General features: G+C 37.4%; 2 protein-coding genes across 2 annotated transcripts in view; both read left to right on the top strand.

Annotated features, from left to right (window-relative positions):
• Window positions 1-132: 132 nt before the first annotated feature.
• Window positions 133-11,038, top strand: LOC107750906 (E3 ubiquitin-protein ligase RNF126-like). Its single transcript, XM_016566472.1, has 9 exons — window positions 133-232; window positions 3,129-3,187; window positions 3,486-3,543; window positions 3,888-4,123; window positions 6,253-6,321; window positions 6,415-6,484; window positions 6,621-6,714; window positions 8,659-8,774; window positions 10,873-11,038. Exons 1-9 carry the CDS (start codon window positions 158-160, stop codon window positions 11,023-11,025), a joined length of 930 nt encoding a protein of 309 aa, XP_016421958.1. The 5' UTR covers window positions 133-157; the 3' UTR covers window positions 11,026-11,038.
• A 5,964-nt stretch (window positions 11,039-17,002) lies between these two features.
• Window positions 17,003-23,366, top strand: part of LOC107750929 (potassium/sodium hyperpolarization-activated cyclic nucleotide-gated channel 2-like) — a 59,143-nt gene continuing 52,779 nt past the window's right edge. Inside the window, exons 1-2 of the mRNA XM_016566509.1 lie at window positions 17,003-17,953; window positions 20,549-20,972. Coding sequence (XP_016421995.1) covers window positions 17,031-17,953; window positions 20,549-20,972 — 1,347 coding nt within the window. The 5' untranslated portion in view covers window positions 17,003-17,030. The remainder of the gene's footprint in view (window positions 17,954-20,548; window positions 20,973-23,366) is intronic.

The raw sequence follows: 23,366 nt of genomic DNA, 5'->3' as shown, positions 1-23,366 counted from the left end.
TTTTATTTATACTGTAAAACATTCTGATTTGAAGACTTTTTTGCAATGTGTGTGTTTTTTCCAAAACGCGTTCCGTCGTCCGTTCATACTAGTTCTTGTTCCGTCCGGGCTTCCGTACTTTGCCTCGTTCTCGCTCTCAGTCGGCCCTGCAACGAAGATGGCGGAAGCTCCCCCGCGGCCCTGCCGGTTCTTCTGCCACCGGTGTTCGGAAGAGATCAGCCCTCGGCTCCCGGTAAGACGCCGCGGTCTTAACGAGCCTCTCCCGAAGGCTTTGAATCGGTATGGATGCGTGTAACGGAACAAACGGCCTCTTTTATCACGCGTTTCTCCGCGCTCGCTGTGCTAACGGCTAACAGGCTGCTGGTTGCCAATAGCAACACTCAGGATTAAAATGAGGATTTAATCGAATTACACTTAATTGGAGAGGTGAGAGTTTAATCAGACGGACTCTTGGCAGAACTGAGCGCAGATTAAAGAGTTTTCCGGAGTGTAACCTATCAAACCTAAAGGCTGCTTGTTATGACATCAACTCGGTATTTTCACTAACTAGTCCTCGCGAATCATATAATATTGACACGAGGACACTTAGTTAGAATCTTGTCAGATGTGTCTGGTTCGTGTTTCATAAGTGGTTCAGTTGTCTGATCCGTAGGTCATGTGGTTTACTTGGTCTAAACAGAGAACTAGTTATGAATGCAGCTGGGTAACTAGTTGCGTTGTTTATTAAATAGTGTGCAATTAATACCGTTTGCTATAAAGTTTGAGATGTTCATAGCCCTGATTTTTGTGTCTGATCTGTCTTGTCATGTCGTTTAGTTGGCTATAACTGAAAACTGGTGGTTATTAGAGACCAACTAGTTAGATTTTATTAACTAATAATAAGAGACGATGAATTCCAGTGCTTATAAGTTGGTTAGATGCTGATGTTTGTCTTTAGTGTTTGTGGTGTGTTTTTGATATATTATTGGTCGAAATAGTTGGCTGGTTGTTAAGTGGTTAGCTGGTTAGTTTTTGTGTTTTTAACTAGGCCTAATTATAGTAGATCTTTCAAGCCTAATATTTCTGTGTGTATGGTCAAAGTTTAATTTTCTGTGTTTAGTGTCGTTTAGTTGACAGAAGGCTGATTATTTTGAGAGCTACTGTACTGGTTAGTTAAATCATATCAAGTGTTGTGATGAAAGCCAATGTTTGTAAGTTGATCAGTTGCAGATGGATTGTTTTATGTGTGCTTTAGGTTTCTGATCATTGATTGATTGATATGGTTAGCTGTTACAGAAGGCCTGTTAATATGAGATCTACTGGTTAGTGCTATTATCTAATTATTGTAAATAGTATTAAATTGATCTTATCATCTGTGTTCTGTGATGATAAATTGGTGAGATTTTGAAGTCTGATAACGTAGTTGGCTGTTACTGAAGACTGATTGATATGAGATTACCTGGTTAGTTTTACTGACTGATTAGAAGATCTGTTTTATACATCAGTCATATGTATCTGGATCTGTTTTATACATCAAGTTTATGTATAAGCTGGTCTAATTCTATTGATCTGTGGTTTTGGCATCTGATTTGTGATTTATGTAGGTCCGATTTCTTGACTGTAACTGAAGACTGGTTGTAATGAGATCAGCTGATTAATTTGGGAAATGATTGTGAGTAATGTCAGATTAAAATCAGACTTCGATACTTATATGGAGATTAACTAAAGTTAAAAATTAAAACCATTAAAACACACACACACATTTTTGTTACTTGAAATATAATATAAAATAAATATGAGAGCCTTATACTTATTTCAGTTAGTTGCCAAGGCAATATATACTAAAATAACTCAAACTAAAACAGAAAAAAAATAAATAAAAACTATGTAGACGTAAAAAAAAAGAAAAAATGAAAATGGACTATCAAATATTTTATAATATTAATAAAAACTGTAATAGTGTCTCAATTCTACTAAAATAACACTGGTGTCTCTAGTGGTTTTTGGTTGTTTAACATGCAGCCTGTGCTAATGAAAGTCACGCTCTCTGGCTCTACAACTTTCTGCTGACACTCGTAATAAATGAAGCTAGTACAGTTGGAGGATGATGATGTCATTTGTAAAACTGCCTTAATTCACTGTCAGCTGACCCAGGACATGTCAGGAGTTCATCTGAAACCACAGATCTGTTTCATTCATCAGTTTCACACATACTATCATCTCTAGCTGTCAGGAAATACCAGGCCAGAGATCTTTCTGCACATGCTGCTGCTCCTTGTATGAGGTTTGAGAGGGGAGCAGGGAAGAGAATGGATGGAGTCACAAAGCTCTTTTGCTTGTCTCTTCATCGTTCTGTGGTGTTATTATCCTGCTGTTATTGTGCGGAGCCTCTAGAAAGAGCCCAAACAGGACAGAGCACTGCAGGTCAGCCGGAGGTCATGATCAGTGTTGGGAGTAACGCATTACAAAAGTAATAATATTACAGTAGTATATTACTTTTTGCTGTAACGCAGTAATATAACGCATTACTAATCAAATTTGGGTAATATTATTACTCGTTACAATCTCAGTAACGCAAGTTACAACAACATATTTTAACTCAAAATTAAGTGGTGAATTTACTAACACCACAAAACAGCACCAGCGAAAAAATTACTCGTGTAAAATAGTTCGTCTATTTCCTGTTGCTGGAATTAGATGGTTGAGATGACTGCAGAGACGGATTCTACATTTGTGAGATGGACACACTCCTGTTATGTTCAGTTCATCGGAGAAAAGGATAAGAATGCATAGTCAGGTGCAATATGTGCAACACCAAACTCTCAACATGGAGAAATAGCACGAGTAAAACCTGGAAACACCTAGACTGGTGCCACTAACACTAAGCGTGTGTGAACCTGGCGTTACATTTGTATGCCCGCCCGGTCTGTTCTGTTCTCGTGCTCCATTTAGGCGCGCTGCATTCTGATTGGTTCAGATAGCATACTGCGGGAGGTCGGGGGCGTGGAAAATCGTGCTATAAAGCGATTTAGAAATCGCACACGCTCAAATCGCGATTTTATGACGATTTCAATTAATCGCACAGCCCTAATACAGTTTCTCAGTTGATTGAGTGGGCGGTGTTAAACTGTTCTGACCTCTGTTTTCAGGATTACATCTGTCCGCGGTGTGAGTCCGGCTTCATCGAGGAGTTGTCTGAAGAGAGAAGGTAAAGTACTGACCTGCTGCTGTGGATCTGGAGAAGTGGAGAAAACTCAAACATAATGTTATGTTTTTGCCAAAACTTGTTTCTCTGGTTGGGATTCCACACATCAGGAAATCTGTTTGCTACATTGATTTCCTCAACAGGATGAAGACAGTTCAGCTCTAAACACTGTCTGTGAATGATTTTTACAAGTATTAGAAACAGAAAAACAATCATGTGAAGATTTGATCTTTTCTATCACTGAAATATGCATGTGCTATTTACCTTTTTTTTTTTTTTTTTTTTTTTTTTTTTTCTTCAGTTCAGAGAATGGGTCCACATCTACAGCCTCTAATGATCAGAATCGGCCCTCGTTTGAGGTGAGCTGTCATCCACTGTATCTCTGTAATTGCTTTTGGCTGCTGAGTTCACTTGGCATGCAAACTTTGATCCATATATATTGAGTAAAGTGTGAGATTTCTGGCCCACAATGCAAACTTTGACAATATGCATTTAACAGATGCTCTTATCCAGGGCAACATACAGATTTAGACTATGGTTAATAGATGGTAAGCATGCAAATCATAAATTGTTGAAAGCAGTGTAGAATATTCTTCCAGGCCTCCAGTATTGCATAGAAAACCACAGACGCCACATTAAGAAAATCATGTGTGAAACGACTGGCTGATTGAAGCTCACGAAAGCTTTACCTCTCACCCGTCAGAATGTGGACCAGCACTTGTTTACGTTCCCGCATGGTTACAGTCAGTTTGCTCTGGGGATCTTCGATGAGGGCTTCGACTTCAGAGCGGGTTTGCCAGCGGAAGATAACCGTGACGCGGAGAACCGCAGAGAGCGGGAGATGGCCTCACGACAGCGCTACGGGGCTAGACAGCCACGGGGGCGACACGTTCCCCGGAGACAAGGAGTGCGGCATGAGGGTGTACCCACTTTAGAAGGGTAAGAATTCAGCAGATGGCACTGTACTGCAGATTTATTCAGCCGGGTTTGCACTCTGAATTATTGAACTTTTTTTTTTTTAATTTATTGAAGATTGATCTATTCTGGATTCCCACTATAATGGAAAGAAATCAGGAATTTGTAAGGACTTTAAAAATGTGATTTCCAGGTCTAAAAATGTCAAGATAATCAATAATAATAATAAAAAAGAGAGATATATATTTATAAAATATGTATACAAATGCTATTTAGTCGATATAATAAAAAAAATGTATAAATAATAAATATATAATTGTATATATATATATTTTTTTTCCCCCCCTAGTTATTCTCAGCTCATTATAAAATGTACAAATATTTTTAAAACCTTACCTAGTAATCAACCTTTAGAAAATTCATTGGTCAAGGGTGTGGGGAACTATTTCATGCTATGGGCCATTACTGTAGACCAGAGGTGCCCAAACATTTTAGTATGAAAGGCCAAAAATGAAACTTGCCATGTGCCAAAAGTAAATATTTCATTATATGCAACTAAATTATATTGATATGTTTACAATTTAAATAATAATAATTTAAAAAATATTTAGATTATTTTTAATCAAATTCACTTGTGTGAACTTTATATGAAAAAAACTACAACTTTTTTTCAATGCAAAAATAAAAATATATTATAAATATAAAATGTATTAAAGGGGTCATATGACGTTGCTAAAAAGAACATTATTTTGTGTATTTGGTGTAATGCAATGTGTTTATTCAGTTTAAGGTTCAAAAAACACATTATTTTCCACGTACTGTACATTATTGTTTCTCCTCTATGCCCCGCCTTTCTGAAACGCGACGATTTTTACAAAGCTCATCGTTCTGAAAAGCAAGGTGTGCTCTGATTGGCCAGCTATCCAGTGCGTTGTGATTGGCTGAATTCCTCAAGTGTGTGGCGGAAATGTTATGCCCCTTACCATACTGTGATGCTGTGCCCCGGCACAATGAGACAAAACCAATAAAACCCATTAGAAACTAGGCATTTGTTGCATTCAATGGGGACATAATTACAGATTATAATGACTTATACTGACTTTTTACGCGTTGCGTATCGCGCCGCGTAAACATAAAACCATGTCTGCATTTGTGATCGGAGAAATGACAAACAACAAGCACTACTCTACACTGCCCAAAAAAACTCGCGTTTGAATCGTCAGTGACAAATTCTTTAAATATAAAAAAACGTACTTACAGTCTGTGAGTCAGAACAGCCGGCATTGTAGTCTACACTTCCAGTAAACAGTCCTCCATAAAATGTGCTGCACACATCTAGATATTTGGGTTAAACTGTTCTGGAACAGTGTTGTAAATACAACTTAACCACTGATTTCTAGTCGTGTCCTCTTTTGGAAGAACAAACAAAGTAGTTTCGCTTTCACAACAAAACACACAGCGCCTTCACGACATGGCGGCAGCAGTACTACAGCGAGAATCATAGTTACGCCTTCTTTCTTTGCGTATACATTTGGGCGGTATTATGCAAATCTTTCCACATAGTGACGTAGACATGTGGGGGCGTGTTTAAACGAGGAGTTTTAGTCTTTGCAACTAGGGATTAGGGCTGTGCGATTAATCGAAATCGAATCGAAATCGCGATTTGTAATGGTTTAATGGAAACTATAAGAATTTCTGTGGTGGTTTCTATTGTTTTTTTCAGCAGGGTAATGATACCCATACTGTGCTGCACATTATTGACAATATTGAGCTGAAGCTTGACTTTGCAAATTTAAAATCGCAATATCTGTCAAAAAAATCGCAATTTGATATTTTCCCCCAAATCGCACAGCCCTACTAGGGATCTTATCTATGCATGAACAGCTTGTAACACTCCAAAGAGAAAGGAAAACTTGAAATTGCATCATATGACCCCTTTAAAACCAAAATATAAATTAGAAATTTTTCCTATTTTCCCCCTACTTTTGTGATATGGCATGCCGGCCAAATCAAAGGTCATCACGCAGGCCCTGGTTTGGGCATCTCTGCTGTACACTAATAAAAAGTATGTTTATCAGTGTGTCGCTAGGTTTAAGGGTGGAATAAAATGTTTTTGTTATGTTTGAAAATGTTCATTTATTTTGTTTTCACAGAATCATTCAGCAGTTAGTTAATGGAATTATTGCTCCAACAGCTATGCCAAACGTGGCGATGGGGCCATGGTGAGTTGCCAGTGAAATTTTCTGTCTTTACATCATTTCTCAGTCTATGACAAACCACAGCTAATCACTGGACCCTAAACTGCTGTCCTACAGGGGAGTGCTGCACTCAAACCCAATGGACTATGCATGGGGTGCCAATGGATTAGATGCCATCATAACTCAGGTCTCAAGTGGCTTATTGCTTTATTTTATAACCACAAGAAATATGAAACTCTACAGAGCCTTGTGTTGCTATTACAAACCATTAAAAAAACTGTATAATCACATACTCATTTTTTGTCCCTGTTGTCGTCCTGTAGTTATTAAATCAGTTTGAAAATACGGGTCCCCCTCCGGCAGACAAAGAGAAGATTAAGAGTCTCCCTACGGTCCAGATAACACAGGAGCACGTGGGTAAGAAGACAGACGTCTGATACATGACCACACACTGCTGGAGCACAGCATCAGTGGATCTGGGTTTCATGTTTTAGCAGCGGTGCTTCAAACAGAGTGAATGTTGAGATTTCTCACAGAGGGTTCTGTATGCTGACAGCGTGATGTGCTTTAGCTTTCTAATTGTAACTGTTAGACGTCCCACATGGTGAACCCTCTCTGAAGCATTGCATCTCTAAATTCATCCATTTTTAAAGAGTCATCGCTGCAGCCGTCAAAACACTGCCTTTGTAAAAGATTCACGCCTTCCAGTGCAAACTTCAGACCTGCTGTGAGCAGAGTTCCTGTATTTATGTCTCTTTTTTTGTGAGCAAAATAACACTTTTGTGCAATAAGATAGATATTAAAAATATGCAGTGGTGGACGAAGTACACAAATCAAGTACTTGAGTAAAAGTACAGATACATATAATAAAATATTACTCCAGTAAAAGTAAAAGTACTTTTTTTTTCAATTTTACTCGAGTGAAAGTACAAAAGTACTCGATTTTTTTTATGTACTCAAGTAAAAAAGTACTGATAGATAGATTTATTTTGCAATTGTATATAGGCTACTTAATTAAATTTTATATTAGCACATATTTTTTATAATCCTACTGCTCAAAATACCTGGGATTTTCCCAAAATAACCACTATATGGAGTCAAGATATGTTTTGTTGTTGATATGGACTACATTGACGAGATATGGAATAACCATTTTATAAAAGCAATAAGCCCCGTGAAGCTGTGGTTTACAGTGAATGTATAACAGCTAAGGGGGTTTCCGCTTCGCGTCATACCTAACAACGCCCCTTTAGCTGTTATAAATTCACTTTAAACCACGGCTTCTTGGGGCTTATTGCTTTAATTTATTCACATTTGTGACCCTGGACCACAAAACCAGTCATAAGTGTAAATTTTTTGAAATTGAGATTTATACATCCTCTGAAAGCTGAATAAATAAGCTTTCCATTGATGTGTGGTTTGTTATGATAGGATATAAATTATAATATTGAGAAAATCGCCTTTAATTAAAGTTGTCCAAATGAAGTTCTTAGCAATGCATATTACTAATCACAAATTAAGTTTTGATATATTTACAGTAGGAAATATACAAAATATCTTCATGGAACATGATCTTTACTTAATAATGATTTTTGGCATAAAAGAAAAATCAATAATTTTGACCCATACAGTGTATTTTTGGCTATTGCTACAAATATACCCCAGCGACTTAAGACTGCTTTCGTGCTCCAGGGTCACATATATGTAAATATATACTAATATAGATAATAGATAAATGTTGTTCTATTCAAAGAAGAATCCTGAAAAATAAAGTGCATCACAGATTCCACAAAAATATGAAGCAGCACAACTGTTTTTGACATTGATAATAAGATATGTTTAACTCAGCATATTAGAATGATTTCTGAAGGATCATGTGACACTGAAGACTGGAGTAATGATGCTGAAAATTCAGCTTTGCATCACAGGAATAAATGACATTTTAACATATATTGACATAGAAAACAGTTGTTTTAAATTGTAATAATATTTCACAATATTACTGTATTTACTGTATTTTTGATCAAATAATTGCTGCCTTGGTGAGCAGAAGAGACTCTTTATTTTTTTTTTCAAAAGCATGAGAAATCGTACTGACCCCAAACTTTTGAATGGTTAAATATATAACAAATAACACCTACACAATACTGTTCAATAAATAATTTGCCCAATTACAGTTGGCTAGTTGTCTAGTAATTCAAACAACCCACAGATTGGTCAACTTTGAAAATATGTACTGTATATTTTCACATTCTCAATAACAGTGCAGCCAGTTTCAACTCACCATCGTCATTGTGATATAATGTTTGATCCGGGATGTTGATGCTGCTTATTTCTGACGTGTGTGTTTTTGTGGTTCAGGTGCTGGTCTAGAGTGTCCTGTCTGTAAAGAAGACTACAGCGCAGGAGAGAACGTTAGACAACTTCCTTGCAATCATCTCTTTCATAACGACTGTGTAGTTCCCTGGCTTGAGCAGGTGTGTTTATCTTCTGTTTTATTTCATTTCTCCATACTTCATCTAAACTCAAAATATTGACAACTTTTGAGCGTGTATATTCGGTCGTTAATGAGTGATCCAGATAAAGGCAGTTTCAATTTGTAGTTTGTGACATTAATTTCATGGCTCATGGTTCTGTACAGAAAGGCAGGAGTTTGCAAATTGAATTTGTGCTAATAGCTGCTGCTGATGTGTTTGGGTTCATCGTGTTATACAGCACCTTTGAACTCGGTTACTTTTTCTAATGAATATGCATGTGTTGCAATCAAAAAGTACTTGTGTAAAAGTAATACGGCAGGCTTTCAGAAATATGCTTTTGTCAAAATCAGACACTTCTAACTTTGTTAATTATAACTTGATGACAAGAAAATGAACAGGATGGGAAGAAAGAGCTGAAGTTAGTCATTGCTCAGTGAGGGATTGTTAGCGCACATGTCAACTGTCAACCTAAAGTTCAGGCTCATTTTTTGTAACTATTCAAATGTTAATATAACTTTTTAAATATTATTATTATCTATTATCTAAAATTTTATATATTATTCATATTACCACAGTATGACCTAAAATCCATCACAGATGCTTACAAATGTTTGTGCTGCTGTTTTGAAACTAACAATAATTTATGGAAAAAAAACTAACTGAAACGTTTTAATTAAATGAATATTTTTTAATTATGTTTTTTCATTGTAGATGTTTGTGCAGCATTCAGGGGCATGACAAAAATGTTAACATCAAGTTCACTTCTTTGTTCACTGTATATTACAAAATAAAACTAACAACAAATTCCCGTTTTTTGTTTGATATGTCTAACATATTAAGATTTAAAGACACAAAATTGATTCAGTAAAATGTTTGAATGTTTTTGAAAGTATGCTCAAGGCATTTATTTGATCAAAAATACAATAAAACGGTAATATTGTGAAATATTATTGTGATTTAAATATTTTCTATTTGAGTATATGTTAATATAATTTATTTCTGATTATTACTCGTCTTCAGTGTCACATGATCTTTCAGAAACAGGGTTGTTAGTTAAAACTTAAACTAAAATCATAAAAATTTTTGTTACTTGAAATAAATTAAACTTTAACTAAAATCAGATCAAATAAACTTATTTAATTTAAGCTGGTTGCCAAGGCAACATTTGTCATTTTCATTTAGTTTGACTTTATGTAGAAAAATGACTAAATTAAAATGAATGAAAACTATAAAGACGTTTAAAATTAAAATATCATATAAATATAAAAAAAGTTTATATTTTTAAAAATGACAAGCACAACAAAATTACTAAAATTAAATTAATACAATTCAAAATATTAAAACTGTACTCGTATCTTGATGAAATGATCATTCTAAAATGCTGCTTTGCTACTCAAGAAACATTTCTTATTATCAATATTATCAATGTTTTTTGCAGAAACCATGATGCATTTTTGTCTTTGTATTAGGGCTGTGCGATATGGACAAAACAAACCTATCGCGATTTTTTTTGATCAATTTTGCGATTTCAATTTTAATCACAATTTTGACACACACAGACATGCTTTACAGTCATAAATGCATTCAGTGTGAATTTGAAACATATTTCCAAAAGAAAACCAATTAGAGCTTTATCAAAAAGCTGTAACATGTCTCTAGAACAGACATAAGGCAAAATAATCACTAAGTAAAGGTGTAACAAAATGTCTCTAGAATAGACATATATGGCAGAAAAAAAAAAAAAAAATCCTGTGTCCAGGGATTTTTTTGCCATGCATTGGTCATAGAGCTCTTTGTGGCGTTGCCTCAGATGTTGAACTAGATTTGTTGCGCCAAGTTCACACGCACTCCGTCTGCAGTGCGTATACAGTATGTGTATGCGGTGCAGAAGCAGCACGGACTCATTTTGCTTTCGCACAGGACGCGTTTGCAGTCCGCTCCTGATCCGCGGCTGTTTACCACACACAACATTTATCCATTATTTTGATTTCAAGCACGCTCAAATTGCGATTTTATGACGATTTCAATTAATCGCACAGCCCTACTTTGTATATAAAGTTAAGAACAGCGTTACATGTTTTGTCTGTGTGTTTCCCAGCATGACACGTGTCCAGTGTGCAGGAAGAGTTTGAGTGGGCAGAACACAGCCACGGATCCACCCGGCCTATCAGGGATGAACTTCACCCCCTCTTCCTCCTCCTCTTCCTCCTCCAGCTCTCCGAGCAACGAGAATGCCACCAATAACTCGTAAGAGCTCAGCCGAGAGCTCGCCAAACCCCCCGAGAGAACAATACACTCTTCTATTGCTTCAGACAGCGTTTCCTTGCTTTTTTTTTACACCGCTGAACTTTAGAGCGATCATTCCTCACCTGTCCGCGTGACGTGCTTTTAATCAGCAGAAAGCGTAAGAAAAATGCTGAGGAAAAGAGAGAGATGAAGGAAAAGAGGAAGAGGATGTTACTCAGCGATGCCGGTGCCAGATCTGAAGACACACCGAGCTGAACTGCGTTTTAGAAGCAGACTTTGTGTCTCTCCAGAGGGACGCGGTCAAACCGAACCTTTTGTTTTTTATCCTTTGATTTTTATTTTACGGATAAAAGTGGCTGATATGTGAACGTGAGTATGTGTGAATCTCACACAACCGGTCAAGGTCACGTTTCACCCCAAAATCAGAAGAAAAAAAGAATCTGTGTATTATGCTAAACGCCTGTTTTAGAACCACCAATAACTTTTTGAATAACATTTTGAAATTTTACAGTTTGCCGTAATGCAAAAAATCAGATTTTCATTACAGTAATACGAAAAAATATGATTGAATTCATGTTTATAGATTATATTGTTAGTTGTACTGCCTTTAATTTGATTAATCATTTTATTACAGTATTTTATATTGTAATACTACATTACAATAATGAGTAATGCATTACTGAATGCATTATTGTAAATAATTGTCATGAAATTAACGAAAATATAGTCATTTTAGGCTTAATACATTTTTATTTTCTTTTGATGTTGGGGTTAAATAAAACCTGGTCGTGTTTTTTTTGTGATTCACCCATATATATGAAACATATTTATTGAAAGAAGCAAAAAATAAGAGCTGCGTCATATTGTGAAAAGCCAAGCGATCCAAGAACATCTGTGACTGAGGAAAACACTGAGTGCAGGTTTCTCCTAATATTTATTTGCACAGCGAAGGTTATTAGAACATTGAACAAACAGAAAAGTGTGAATGTTTTTTGGCAACATTTGATATGATTTTCTACATTTAGCATCGTCCTTAAAACTCATGAGAGAAGTAGATTTTCTCTATTTCACCCTGCATTTTTTGGGCCTTTATCCAAACGGCACACGGCCCGAGAAGGTGAGAAGCTCTCTCTTGCTTTCTCTCAGTCTTTCTTTTTTTTCTTTTATATTTTAAAATCTCCTCACATTCAGTTGTCTTCTCTCAGTCTGCCACACATATTCAGTGACTTTCAGTTCAAGGCAACTTTTTTTTTTAAACTTATTTTAAGTTAAATGGTTTGTTTTTTGTAAATCATAATAAAGGAGTCTTTCTTTTTTTTCTTTTATATTTTAAAATCTCCTCACATTCAGTTGTCTTCTCTCAGTCTGCCACACATATTCAGTGACTTTCAGTTCAAGGCAACTTTTTTTTTTTTTACTTATTTTAAGTTAAATGGTTTGTTTTTTGTAAATCATAATAAAGGAGAAGAACAAATGAATGTATGTATCACTGCTGATGATGAAATGTTTCATATAAACTCATTTGTCTCTCTACAGATCACGAACACAAACTAACACCAGAGTTTCTGTGTTTCTTCCAATTCTTTATTCTAATAGACACTTTCAAAGGTCAGTGCTGAAAATTAGAAATAGGTTTTTTCTATTTAATTTCAGTTAATAGTTATTTAAATTAACAAATTTATGTACATGGTTTTTAGTATTTATTGTAATTCTAATCTAACTGAAAATTAGAAATTAGTTCAAGTTTATTAATATTTTATTTCAGTAACATGAACTCTTTTTTTTAATAAATGTAAATTAATGTACACTTATATATTTTTAGTATTTATTATTCCAATTTTAAATATTCATTTTAGTACTTTAACTGAAAATTAGAAATAAGCACGTTTAATGGTTTTTCAGGCATATTTTTTAGGATTTATTATAATTTTTAAATAGTCATTTTACTTATTAGAAATTAATTTGTTTATATTTTATTTTGGTTACCATTTATTTTCTTTAAATTAATGTAAATGTATGTACATAAATTGCAACACTGATATGCAGGTATATATTGCAACTTTTTTTTTTATTGTTTATCACTATGTAACCAAAACTCAAATAATGAAGTTTTCATTTTACACTCTAATTCCTCAAGCGGCAATTAAAGCTGCACTATGTAACTTTTGGCACTGTAGCGGTTAATAAACAGAACTGCACACATCCCGCGGAAGAACATTCCAACCGGAGCTACTTAGTCACCTACATCTTGGATGCCCTGGGGGTAAGCAGATAAACATCAAATTTTCATTTTTGGGTGAACTATCCCTTTAAGGAGCCATTATTTATTCATTTTTGTTGATTTGCTGCTGCATTTTTAAACTAACCGGTTACTGTCTGTTCCAATATAATATATGCTACTCCATTCTTCAACAGCCAAGAGCTGAATCTTGAGACAGATTCATTAAAACAATGTGCTGGTCATGTTCAGATCGGACTGAATGATCAGCCAGTCGTCTGATGGCAGAAAGCTGCCCAGGTTCTGTCTCAGTGAAGTGTTGAGTTGTGTCTGATCTCCAGCCAGACTCCAGTAGCAGCTGCTAATTGAGATTATCTGCGAGAGTGACCGGTCTGTTGCTGCAAACTCATTTTGAAGTGAATTTACTGTTGGCTATAAACAGCTCAAGCAGTCCCTGTACTGTACTGCTGTGTGTTTTCAGACCGAGAGCTCTCTCTGCCCTCTTGCAGTGTGCTTTTAGTCGACGCACCAAACCAACCATGTATAGAGACTTGTGGGCTGTTTTGACTTGCTGCCTCGCTGCTGCTCTTATGCTTCACTCTTAAAAATAAAGGTTCCCGAGGAGGGTTTTTCATAGTGATGCCACAGAAGAATTCACCTTTCAGTGATCAGTTCCTAACATTTTAATAGAATAAAGAATTGTTTTCTGCTATAAAGGAGCTTTTGTGGAGTGGAAAGATTCCATAATGTTAAAGGTTCTTCATGGAACCATCGATGCTAATAAACAAGCTTCATTTTTAAGTGTTGATGCACCGCGATAAAAACATATTCCTGTAAAACATCTTCTTGATCGGGCACTAAATGGTCTAAGTTTCAAGTATGCACTAAACAAATGCATCTTCAGTGTTATTTTAGTATTATTTATATAATATATTATTTATTAATGTTTTGAATTGGCTTTTATTAGTATATTTTCCGTTTTTATTTTAATTTTAGCTTTTGTAATTTTATGTTTTTGTCATTTCTCTTTTTCTATATTTCCATTACTGTTTTTGAGTTTTAGAAATTTTAGTACTTCAGTGGTACTTTATTTAGTTGCCAAAACAACAATCAGCGTCAGCGAGCACAAGGTAAGATCTGACCGTCTGCAGGGCTTCCTCGGTAATGACTGCAGTCTGCTGCTGTAGGTCAGCATCAATGATATTCAAGGAGGAAGATGACTTGCTTTTTGGAGGTGATGTGCTCAGGAAGATGCTTTCTGATTGTGGAAGCGGTCAAGAGCAAATGATCAGCTTTCTCTCGTGTTTGATCGATGTTCATGTCATGCATATGTCTGTTATGACAGCAGAGAACACTCAGTGAGTTATGATTCCTGCGTTGTAAATCTGGAATTTTTTTTGCCCCCATTTAAACCTGGAAAAAAGGATGATGTAAAATGAGGAAATATTTCAGATTATGCAGAAAACCAATTTAAGAAAATTAATATTTTCCTGCTTCCATTGAAGCACATAATGCTCTTTGCAACCGTGCAAGGTTATTATAGTTAATTAACATGAAAACTGAAATTTATATTAAAACCATCAAAAATGTTACTTCAAATAATTACAACTGTTAATTTAAGTTCACTTGACATAAAAGAATATAATATATATATGAATTTATATTATATAAAATCATTATATATATATATATATATAATTTGAACTTTTAGTTACATTTTATATTTAAAAATATATAGTTTTCAGTCATTTTTATTTCAGTTTTAGTTCAATTTAAATGTACAATTATTTCAGTTTTTTTATATGTTTTTATTGTAATGTTACTAAAATAACACTGTTTGGAAAATTCTCAAGTTATTATCCTATAATATAATGTGTAATTATATTTGTGATTAATATATTTAATTATAATTTTTTATATTTTTGTGTTTTAATATTTTGATAAATACATACATATATTTGAATAATATATTAGCAAAAATGTGGTCTTTGTCTTGTCCTGCTGGATTTCTTTTTTTTTTTCCCCCTTCTTTTTTTTTTTCTTTCATGGCAAACATTTTTGAACATTTCAGCTAACATCTATATGTTCACTCAGAAAAAAAAGTACAAAGTCTGTCACTCAAAAGGTATACATTTGTAACTTATTTACCCCTATAGTACCTTAAATGTACGCATTAGTATCTAAAGTGTACATATTAGTACCTTTTGAAAGGGTACTGCCCTATTGACAGCTTTTGTACCTTTTTTTTTTTTTCTCCGTGAGAGTGTTTGATATAAAATACTTCTGAAGATTATTGCTACATTGGTTTTGAGAACATCTGGGCAGATGAGGTCATAGAATAGTCATATTTCTTCTTCTTGAAATGACACTCTGTATTTGTTCTGTTGGAGATCTGACAAGTGTATGTGCGCTTTGGGGTTCCTGAAGACATTCAACAGGTGTTTAAAGCCGAATGACTCCAGTGGCTGTCCGGAGCTGTTTTGTGTGAGCGGCTGTAGTTCCGCCTGTGCGCCGGTAGGTGGCGCCACGCTGCAGTCTGACTGCGCTCTGGTGATCGTCATTGAGCGCATCCTCTGCTGTTATGATATCATAACGCCACGAAGACAGCTGCAGTTTTTAGACACAAAAAGTGCCAGACTGTTTATGCGACAATAGTAACTACAAATATTCCAGCCATCTGTTTATGAATGCGAACTCAGTCATTTATAGATTTCTGCACAGACACGACAGACTTGATTGATTACTTTTTAAGTCAGTAGGACAGTGAAGACAATAGATGAACAGAACGAAACGTGCTTTTTGCATCTGTTAGCTTATATGCATAGGCCTACATAATTAATGTGGCTCTCATTTTATGCTATTACGTGCGTGCAAAAACAAAAACAATGCGAATGTTCGAATGTTTTCTTTATATGTAGTAGTTTTTTGGCCTGTTCCCAGATCAGTGTTTCCAAATTTCTCCCAGTTTTGGTAGTATTTTGTTTTTCTTTTATCTCAGTTTATAAATTCAATTTTAATTGACATTAAAACGTGTTATTAAAGCACTTGACCTGTGACTAATATGCCATCTCTGTTATTAAATGTGCAGTTACCATCATCTTACACTCTCAGACAAAAAGGTACAAAAGTTGAGACGGTACCTTTGAAAAAGGTACATCTTTGTACATTATTTACCGTAATAAGTGCATATTAGTACCTTAAAGTTAGGCCTACATATTAGTACCTAAAGTGTACAAAGTAGTAGCTTTTGAAAAGGTACCGCCCTGGTGACAGCTTTTGTACCTTTTTTCTGAGTGTAGGAAGTTCATATTTGTCAAGTATCCATGATTTTAGTTTAGGTTTTAAAAAAAATTATTATTATTATTCAGTGCTGATTTATCACCAATCTTGGTATATCAGAACTGGATTCTCTTTCTAATAAGCATTTAAAAATGTCATGACCTTGAGCACAAGGCCTGAATTAGCTGAATAGCTTTAAAACCTCTACAATTATTAAGACATTTAGCCAATCGCAACCTGTTGTTGTTTATTCATTTAGCTTGAAACGACTCAAAAGACCATGTTTATTTGACAGAATGTTTAAAATCTTTTATATATGTACTTATTGAAATGCGCTCACAGAGTGACCCAACAAACAGTTAATAAACTGAGAGCTGTTTCATTTTGTTGGCAAAGAAATCACGCAGGTCTATCTCTCTCTCTCTCTCTTTCTCTTTCTCTCTCACCCATCATTCCTGCTGATTGGTTTCCCGCAAAGATAATTGCAGGTCAGATCTGATCCGGTGAATGACATGGACCGGAATGAGCTCTCTCCCGGTTCGGATGTTGCCATGACGAAGAAAGCGGCCCATAAGAGCGCGCCGGCGTACCACTGCGCCAAGAGTTGCCTGGAGTCCAACTCGGATGCCGCGGGGTCGAACCTGAAAGCCAATCACGTCGCCACGGAGGAGACCGACGACGCGGAGGAGGAATCCAAGTTTCAGCATCCGCGCCTGAGGAGAGCAGGAGGGGGGAGCAGCGTCCAGATTAAGAGCTGCGCACCGGGAGGAGGAGGAGGAGCGTCCAGGAGCTCCACTTCCACCGATGCGCGCCTGGGTGATGCTGATGCTGCTCCTGCGGGTCGCCACGACACCGTTAAGGGCGGAGGAGGAGGAGGCAAAGCGTCTACCGTAGTGGCCACCGTGACGGTAGAGGCTTGTAATGCTGCCGAAGGCGACGGCAATCCCTCAGCACCGCTTTCCAGCATGAAATGCAACAAGAACGGGGAGTGCAGGCGGGACTCCGGCACCGGGAGCCTCCGGTCCATCATGTCCAAACCCGACGGGAGCAAGCGGGCGGCGTGCAATTCAACGACCAGCGTGGACGCGGCCAGCACGCAGGGTCAGGACGCCTCGAACCCCGGCGTCCCGGAGAAGAAGGATTCCAAAGTGTCCTTTTCCAACGCCCCCAGCAGGAAAGCCTCGTCCTCCATCCACGGCTCGCAGCAGCCCCGCAACTCGGTGACTTTCCTCAAATCCGAGGATGGAGCGCAGGAGGACGGCGAGACGCGGGGCAGCCAGGCGAGCTTCATGCAGCGGCAGTTCAGCAGCATGTTGCAGCCCGGGGTCAACAAATTCTCCCTGCGCATGTACGGGAGCCAGAAGGCGGTGGAGAAGGAGCAGGAGCGCGTGAAATCGGCCGGCAACTGGATCATTCACCCCTACAGCGACTTCAGGTAAGAGCGACTGCTTGGAGAAACTTTGCGTGAGAATGTGGCATCTATTGGATCGAATGTGACCCGTGAATGAAAAGTGTGCTTTTTCCATCTCAATTTTCGTACATTTAAGCAATATTTAAGATGCACGAGAGAGTTGTAAGATCTTGCCCTATTAGTGACTTAGTTTGAGCATCAGGTTTTGTTTATGTCAGCTCCAGTACTTCTGTTATTAAAGCAACAGATGCCTTCTCCAATGTATGCTAATGATGACATTTTTAGCATTAATAATAAAAGTATTTGAATACTTTTGAACCCTAAACCTGTTGATCAGTAGTTTTAAACTAAATATGATTTGGCTCATTTATGACGTTTTCAGTGTATTTGTAATAAAATGTCCTCAAAAGACACTTTCCACAATTTGACCCTCGAAAGCAATTAAAACATATACACACACTTCCAAAAAGAAGCATTTTTTTATGTGATATTTATTCATATTCATCCTCTCATAAAATCGAGGGATGTAATCTAACCAGGATATATGGTTAAAAAAGCAATAGCATTGTGATTTTTTTTTGTGTGCATACACATTATGGCACCTAAGCATTTTTGTCCATGCTGAGTTAGATGTATTTCTACCTGATTAGATAGCAATGTGAGACCAAATACATTGAAGCACATAAGCACATTTAGTCTAGTAGATATCATGCTGAATTATATTTTGAGATATAATCACAATTTTAAAATACTGAAGCATTATCCTCAATAAATACAGTTTAGGTGTTTCTCTACAGATGCTCATGCTGTCATGCATTATGTCTGTATCAGTGAGGAACATCGTTTCAGCTCCACAGTCAGTCTGGACTCAAAATGTTTTGCATGCTATGAAAACTACTGGATGACTCTTTACACAAGCTTTGCATTGCTCAGGGTTCATGCATCAGGTTGCATTTGACATTTATGCAACATGTGAGTAAATGATTATGTTGGATGTAGATCACTGAATGCTGCAGTACTTGTGCTTGTGTGATTTAATTAGGATTTTTTTTGACATTGACACTTCATCAGATAATAAACAAAAATTGTTGATGATGAAAACGTGCATGCAATTTCTGCGTTTAGCCAAGCTGTGCAATAACATGCTCATATCCGTATCATTTTGCATCATCTCCATAGAAAACCTGAAACTGATGCATATTTATTTCAATACTCCCACTCCATTCAAAGTCATCTTGACATATCACAGACCCTCAGCGCTTCTTAGAGCCGATCAGCTGTGCAAACCTTGCGAAAAGAAACTGCCATTGTGTACGAGTTGCATCAGTCTCCAGTTATGAGTCAGCATGCACCTTAGCGCGCGCTGCTGTGACCTTGAGTTGCACACGTGTGCGAGCACCACGTGGAAACAGATCACATCCGCTCCACGCAGATCTTTATTTCAGACCCTGAGGAACTGATTTGCACCAGTCACAGCCGTGCGAGACTCAAATATCAGGGGTCTTCTGAGGTTTCCGGCACTCTTGCCCTTTTTACAAGGTCAATAAAAAGCATTCTCTACAGCACATTGCAATGCATTTTTGCATGCATCTTTGCAATGCTAATGTTATTGATTTTTAGTGTTGTTTTCAAAGCAGAACCTGTTTAATATGTGGGTGATATGCATGCTGCAATAATTATCCTTATAAATGCATAGCATTCTCATCAGAAATGTTCACATTGGACTCTCATTGGTTTGACAACTATCAGAATATTTTTGTATGCATTTAAATAGCATAATCAGAATAAACTAAGACGTTTGTGTTCTTTTCCTGCTATTCTCATCTGGAAATACTGGAGATGCCTGCTGTTGCAATTTTTTTTTGCTGAATTTTCCTAATTTTTGGTCAGAAGTTTAATTGACTCATTAATTTTCATTCATGTCTTTAACAAAAGCACTCAAGCGCAGCATGAATTAGAAAATGTAGGTCACGAGAATCTTGAAAATGCATGTCATGACGCTTCTTTAAATGTTTGAAAATTGCTTTGAAAAATGTCTCCTCCTTGTTTCAATAGCTTGACTTTTCACAATTGTTTGCATCTAAAATCTATCTAATATTACTTTTGTTCGAAATATACACAGTATACTTACAAATTAATGTTAATCCAATAGTTATATTTATAATGAATTCTATTAATTTAATTTAATTTATAATAGTCATCAAATAGTTATAAAAATAGCATATTTATTGACTTATTTTTACAAAGATTAATGAATAATAAATGTATTGCTCATTGATAGTTAATATTAGTTAACGCATTTCTAATGTAAAGTCCAAAAATGTAAATAGCTGTCTTTTTGAGATTTCTGGAATAATGTCTTTCTCTTGCATAGCAAATGGTTTATGCATTTATATGATGCATGCAAAATGTTAATAGGACTGAATTCGGATTTAAATTGTAATACTCATTATTGTCATTGTGAAACAATTAATGTTATCACCTAAAATATACAAAGGAGAACATCACCCAAGGGTTTACAAATGTACAGTAGTAAAATCACATAAACCTACCACTTACTTTCTACGGCGTAAAGATGGTGTTGGATAAAGCCAATTTCTTTGCTTTTCTCTCCTGCAGGTTCTACTGGGATTTCACCATGCTTCTCTTCATGGTGGGCAACCTGATCATTATTCCCGTCGGCATCACCTTCTTCAAAGACGAGACGACCACGCCGTGGATCCTCTTCAACGTGTTCTCCGACACCTTCTTCCTCATGGACCTGGTGCTCAACTTCCGCACGGGCATCATTATCGAGGACAATTCTGACATCATCCTGGACCCCAAGACCATCAAGAAGAAGTACCTGAAGACCTGGTTTATTGTGGACTTTGTCTCGTCCATTCCGGTGGATTATATCTTCCTGATCGTGGAGAAGGGCATAGACTCTGAGGTGTATAAGACAGCACGAGCGCTGAGGATTGTGCGTTTCACTAAAATCCTGAGCTTGCTGAGGCTGCTGCGTCTCTCCCGGCTTATCCGCTACATTCACCAGTGGGAAGAGGTACGTCAACAGACACCACCACAATCTCACATATATACCCCATCAAAGGTGTCTACACAAAGAGACATATGTATCAAATCTGTTAGATATGGAACCCCATTTCCACAACACAAGAAAAAAAAATCATGCTGTGGTAAATTATTATAATTATTAGAGCCCGACCGATATATCGTTTCGCCGATTTTATCGGCCGATATGAGTCTGCCGCAGATATATCCGTATCGGCGAATATGGCGCCGATATGCCACTGATATGAATTTTTGTATTTTTTTACGGAACATAAAACGCAGATAAAATGCTTGTAAATGGTGTAATTACGTAGTTTGTCCAGCAGAGTGCGCTCCATTGTTTGCTACTGGTGACCTGGATGAAACACTTTAAAGGCAGAGTAAGTGATTTCTGGTAGCCAATGTTGATATTTGAAATCACCAAAACAAACACGCCCCTACCCCAAAAGGGTCTTGCCCCTATTTTGATAGCTCCGCCCCACATATACGTACGCAACCCAGGCAACGATTAGTTCTGTGAAACAAAGCAAAACCAATATTACACCGTGTCTACGGACGTGAGCGGCGCGGCGCAACAAATCCCCGACAGAAAACTGCTGCCGGGTTCTATTTATGACGTGCTGACACAAATTTCAAATGGTTTTCAACGGTCGTTTGATCGCATCCAGTGTAGGCAGACTTTAGCTGTTGTAGACACGGTGTTACTCACCTATTGAGAAGAAACAAAGCAACCTCGACGTCCGATCGCAGGCCTCCGCTCCTTGAGTTCTCTCCACCGCTGGAAAGCTGATCCGATATTTACACGAGTCCTACTTCTTGCCTTATCCTTCTGCAGACGTTTTCCTCTTTTGTTTTTTATCCGCCATCTCTATCTTTCTGTCGCTCGGCTAATGTCCGTCCCATGCACTGAAAGCTCTCTCCTCCACATCAAGAGTAGACACGCCCCTTATTGCTGATTGGCTACAAGTTTGTTTTGCAATTCGGCCCGAATCAGTTTTCTAAAGCGTTTTTGAAAAATCACATACCCTGCCTTTAAACACAATATTTTACTCCTAAGGGGTTCGGCTGACCAAAAAGTTTGGGGACCCCTCTGAATCCCTTGAGAACCCCAATTGCACAGCAAAATTACCCCTTAGCACCAACTAGCGTTTTATGCCAGGTGGTGCTAAAGGGTAAATTTTGCTGTGTATGATACAACCATCAATAATGTCGGAATATTACCGTTTGAACACAGCTACCGTACTGGTGTGAAAAATATAATATTGTGGCAAGTCTAGCTCATACTACTTATTATAACTTAAGGTCAATGTTGTTATGTAATAGATCTGGGAGATTCCAGATGGGGGTCTCATATCACCACTGAAGGACCCAGTTGTGAAGCTGGACGGTCACTCTAAACGTGTGGGCATCCTCAGCTGGCACCCCACTGCCCACAATGTGCTAATGAGTGCAGGTAAACCGACATCAGCCACCCACTCAATAGCCAAAAGTACAGGCTAGAACTACACCTATATATGCATGCACTCGTTCATGCAAATTAGAGGCAGTTGAAATGGAATGATGACGCCCTCTGCTGATTTTTCACACACACTTCTTTACACACATCTCGGGTTTATCATAAATGTCTCCCTGTATACCTCATTTACCTTGTGGTCCTTCTCTCTTTCTCTCGTTTTCTTTATGCAGGCTGTGATAACGTGGTCATCCTGTGGAACGTGGTTCATGGAGAGGCAGTGGTGCGCATTGACTCGATGCACACTGATCTGATCTACAGCGCTTGCTGGAACAGAAACGGCTCTCAGATCCTCACTTCCTGCAAGGACAAGAAATTACGAGTGATAGACCCCCGCAAGGGCTCCGTCATCTGCGTGCGTGCATGAATTCACTGTAATAAAATGATAAAATAATGTGAATGATGCTGAAAAAAGAATGCATGGGGCATAAATAATTAATATGGTTGCATTGTTTACTGTAAATCAATTAATTGAAGTTGTGAACATTTTTATAGTGTTCTTTTATAGCTTTTTCTCTTTCTTATACGTTCCTTTCTGCCAGCTCATTTACTGTCACGTGATTTGTCACTGCTCATATCTGTGTATCATCTTTCTGTGTATATGTGTGTTCAGGAGAAGGACAAGCCTCATGAGGGCTCCAGGCCAGTCAGAGCTGTGTTTGTGTCTGATGGGAAGATCCTGACCACCGGTTTCAGCCGCATGAGTGAGCGTCAGGTGGCGCTGTGGGATCCTGTGAGTACATCATGTGCTTCAGAGGCTCTCTTTTTCAGTTTTACAAGCAAGTGACTCATAAAAGTGTGTTTGTGGTTGCAGAACAACTTCAGTGAGCCCTTGAACCTGCAGGAGCTGGACACCAGCAGTGGGGTGCTGTT

Source organism: Sinocyclocheilus rhinocerous, unplaced genomic scaffold (genome assembly GCF_001515625.1).
Source record: "Sinocyclocheilus rhinocerous isolate Xijiao unplaced genomic scaffold, SAMN03320098_v1.1 scaffold1534, whole genome shotgun sequence".
Classification (NCBI taxonomy): Eukaryota; Metazoa; Chordata; class Actinopteri; order Cypriniformes; family Cyprinidae; genus Sinocyclocheilus; species Sinocyclocheilus rhinocerous.
Note: the sequence above shows the minus strand (reverse complement) of the source record. Positions and strands in the feature narration are given on the sequence as shown.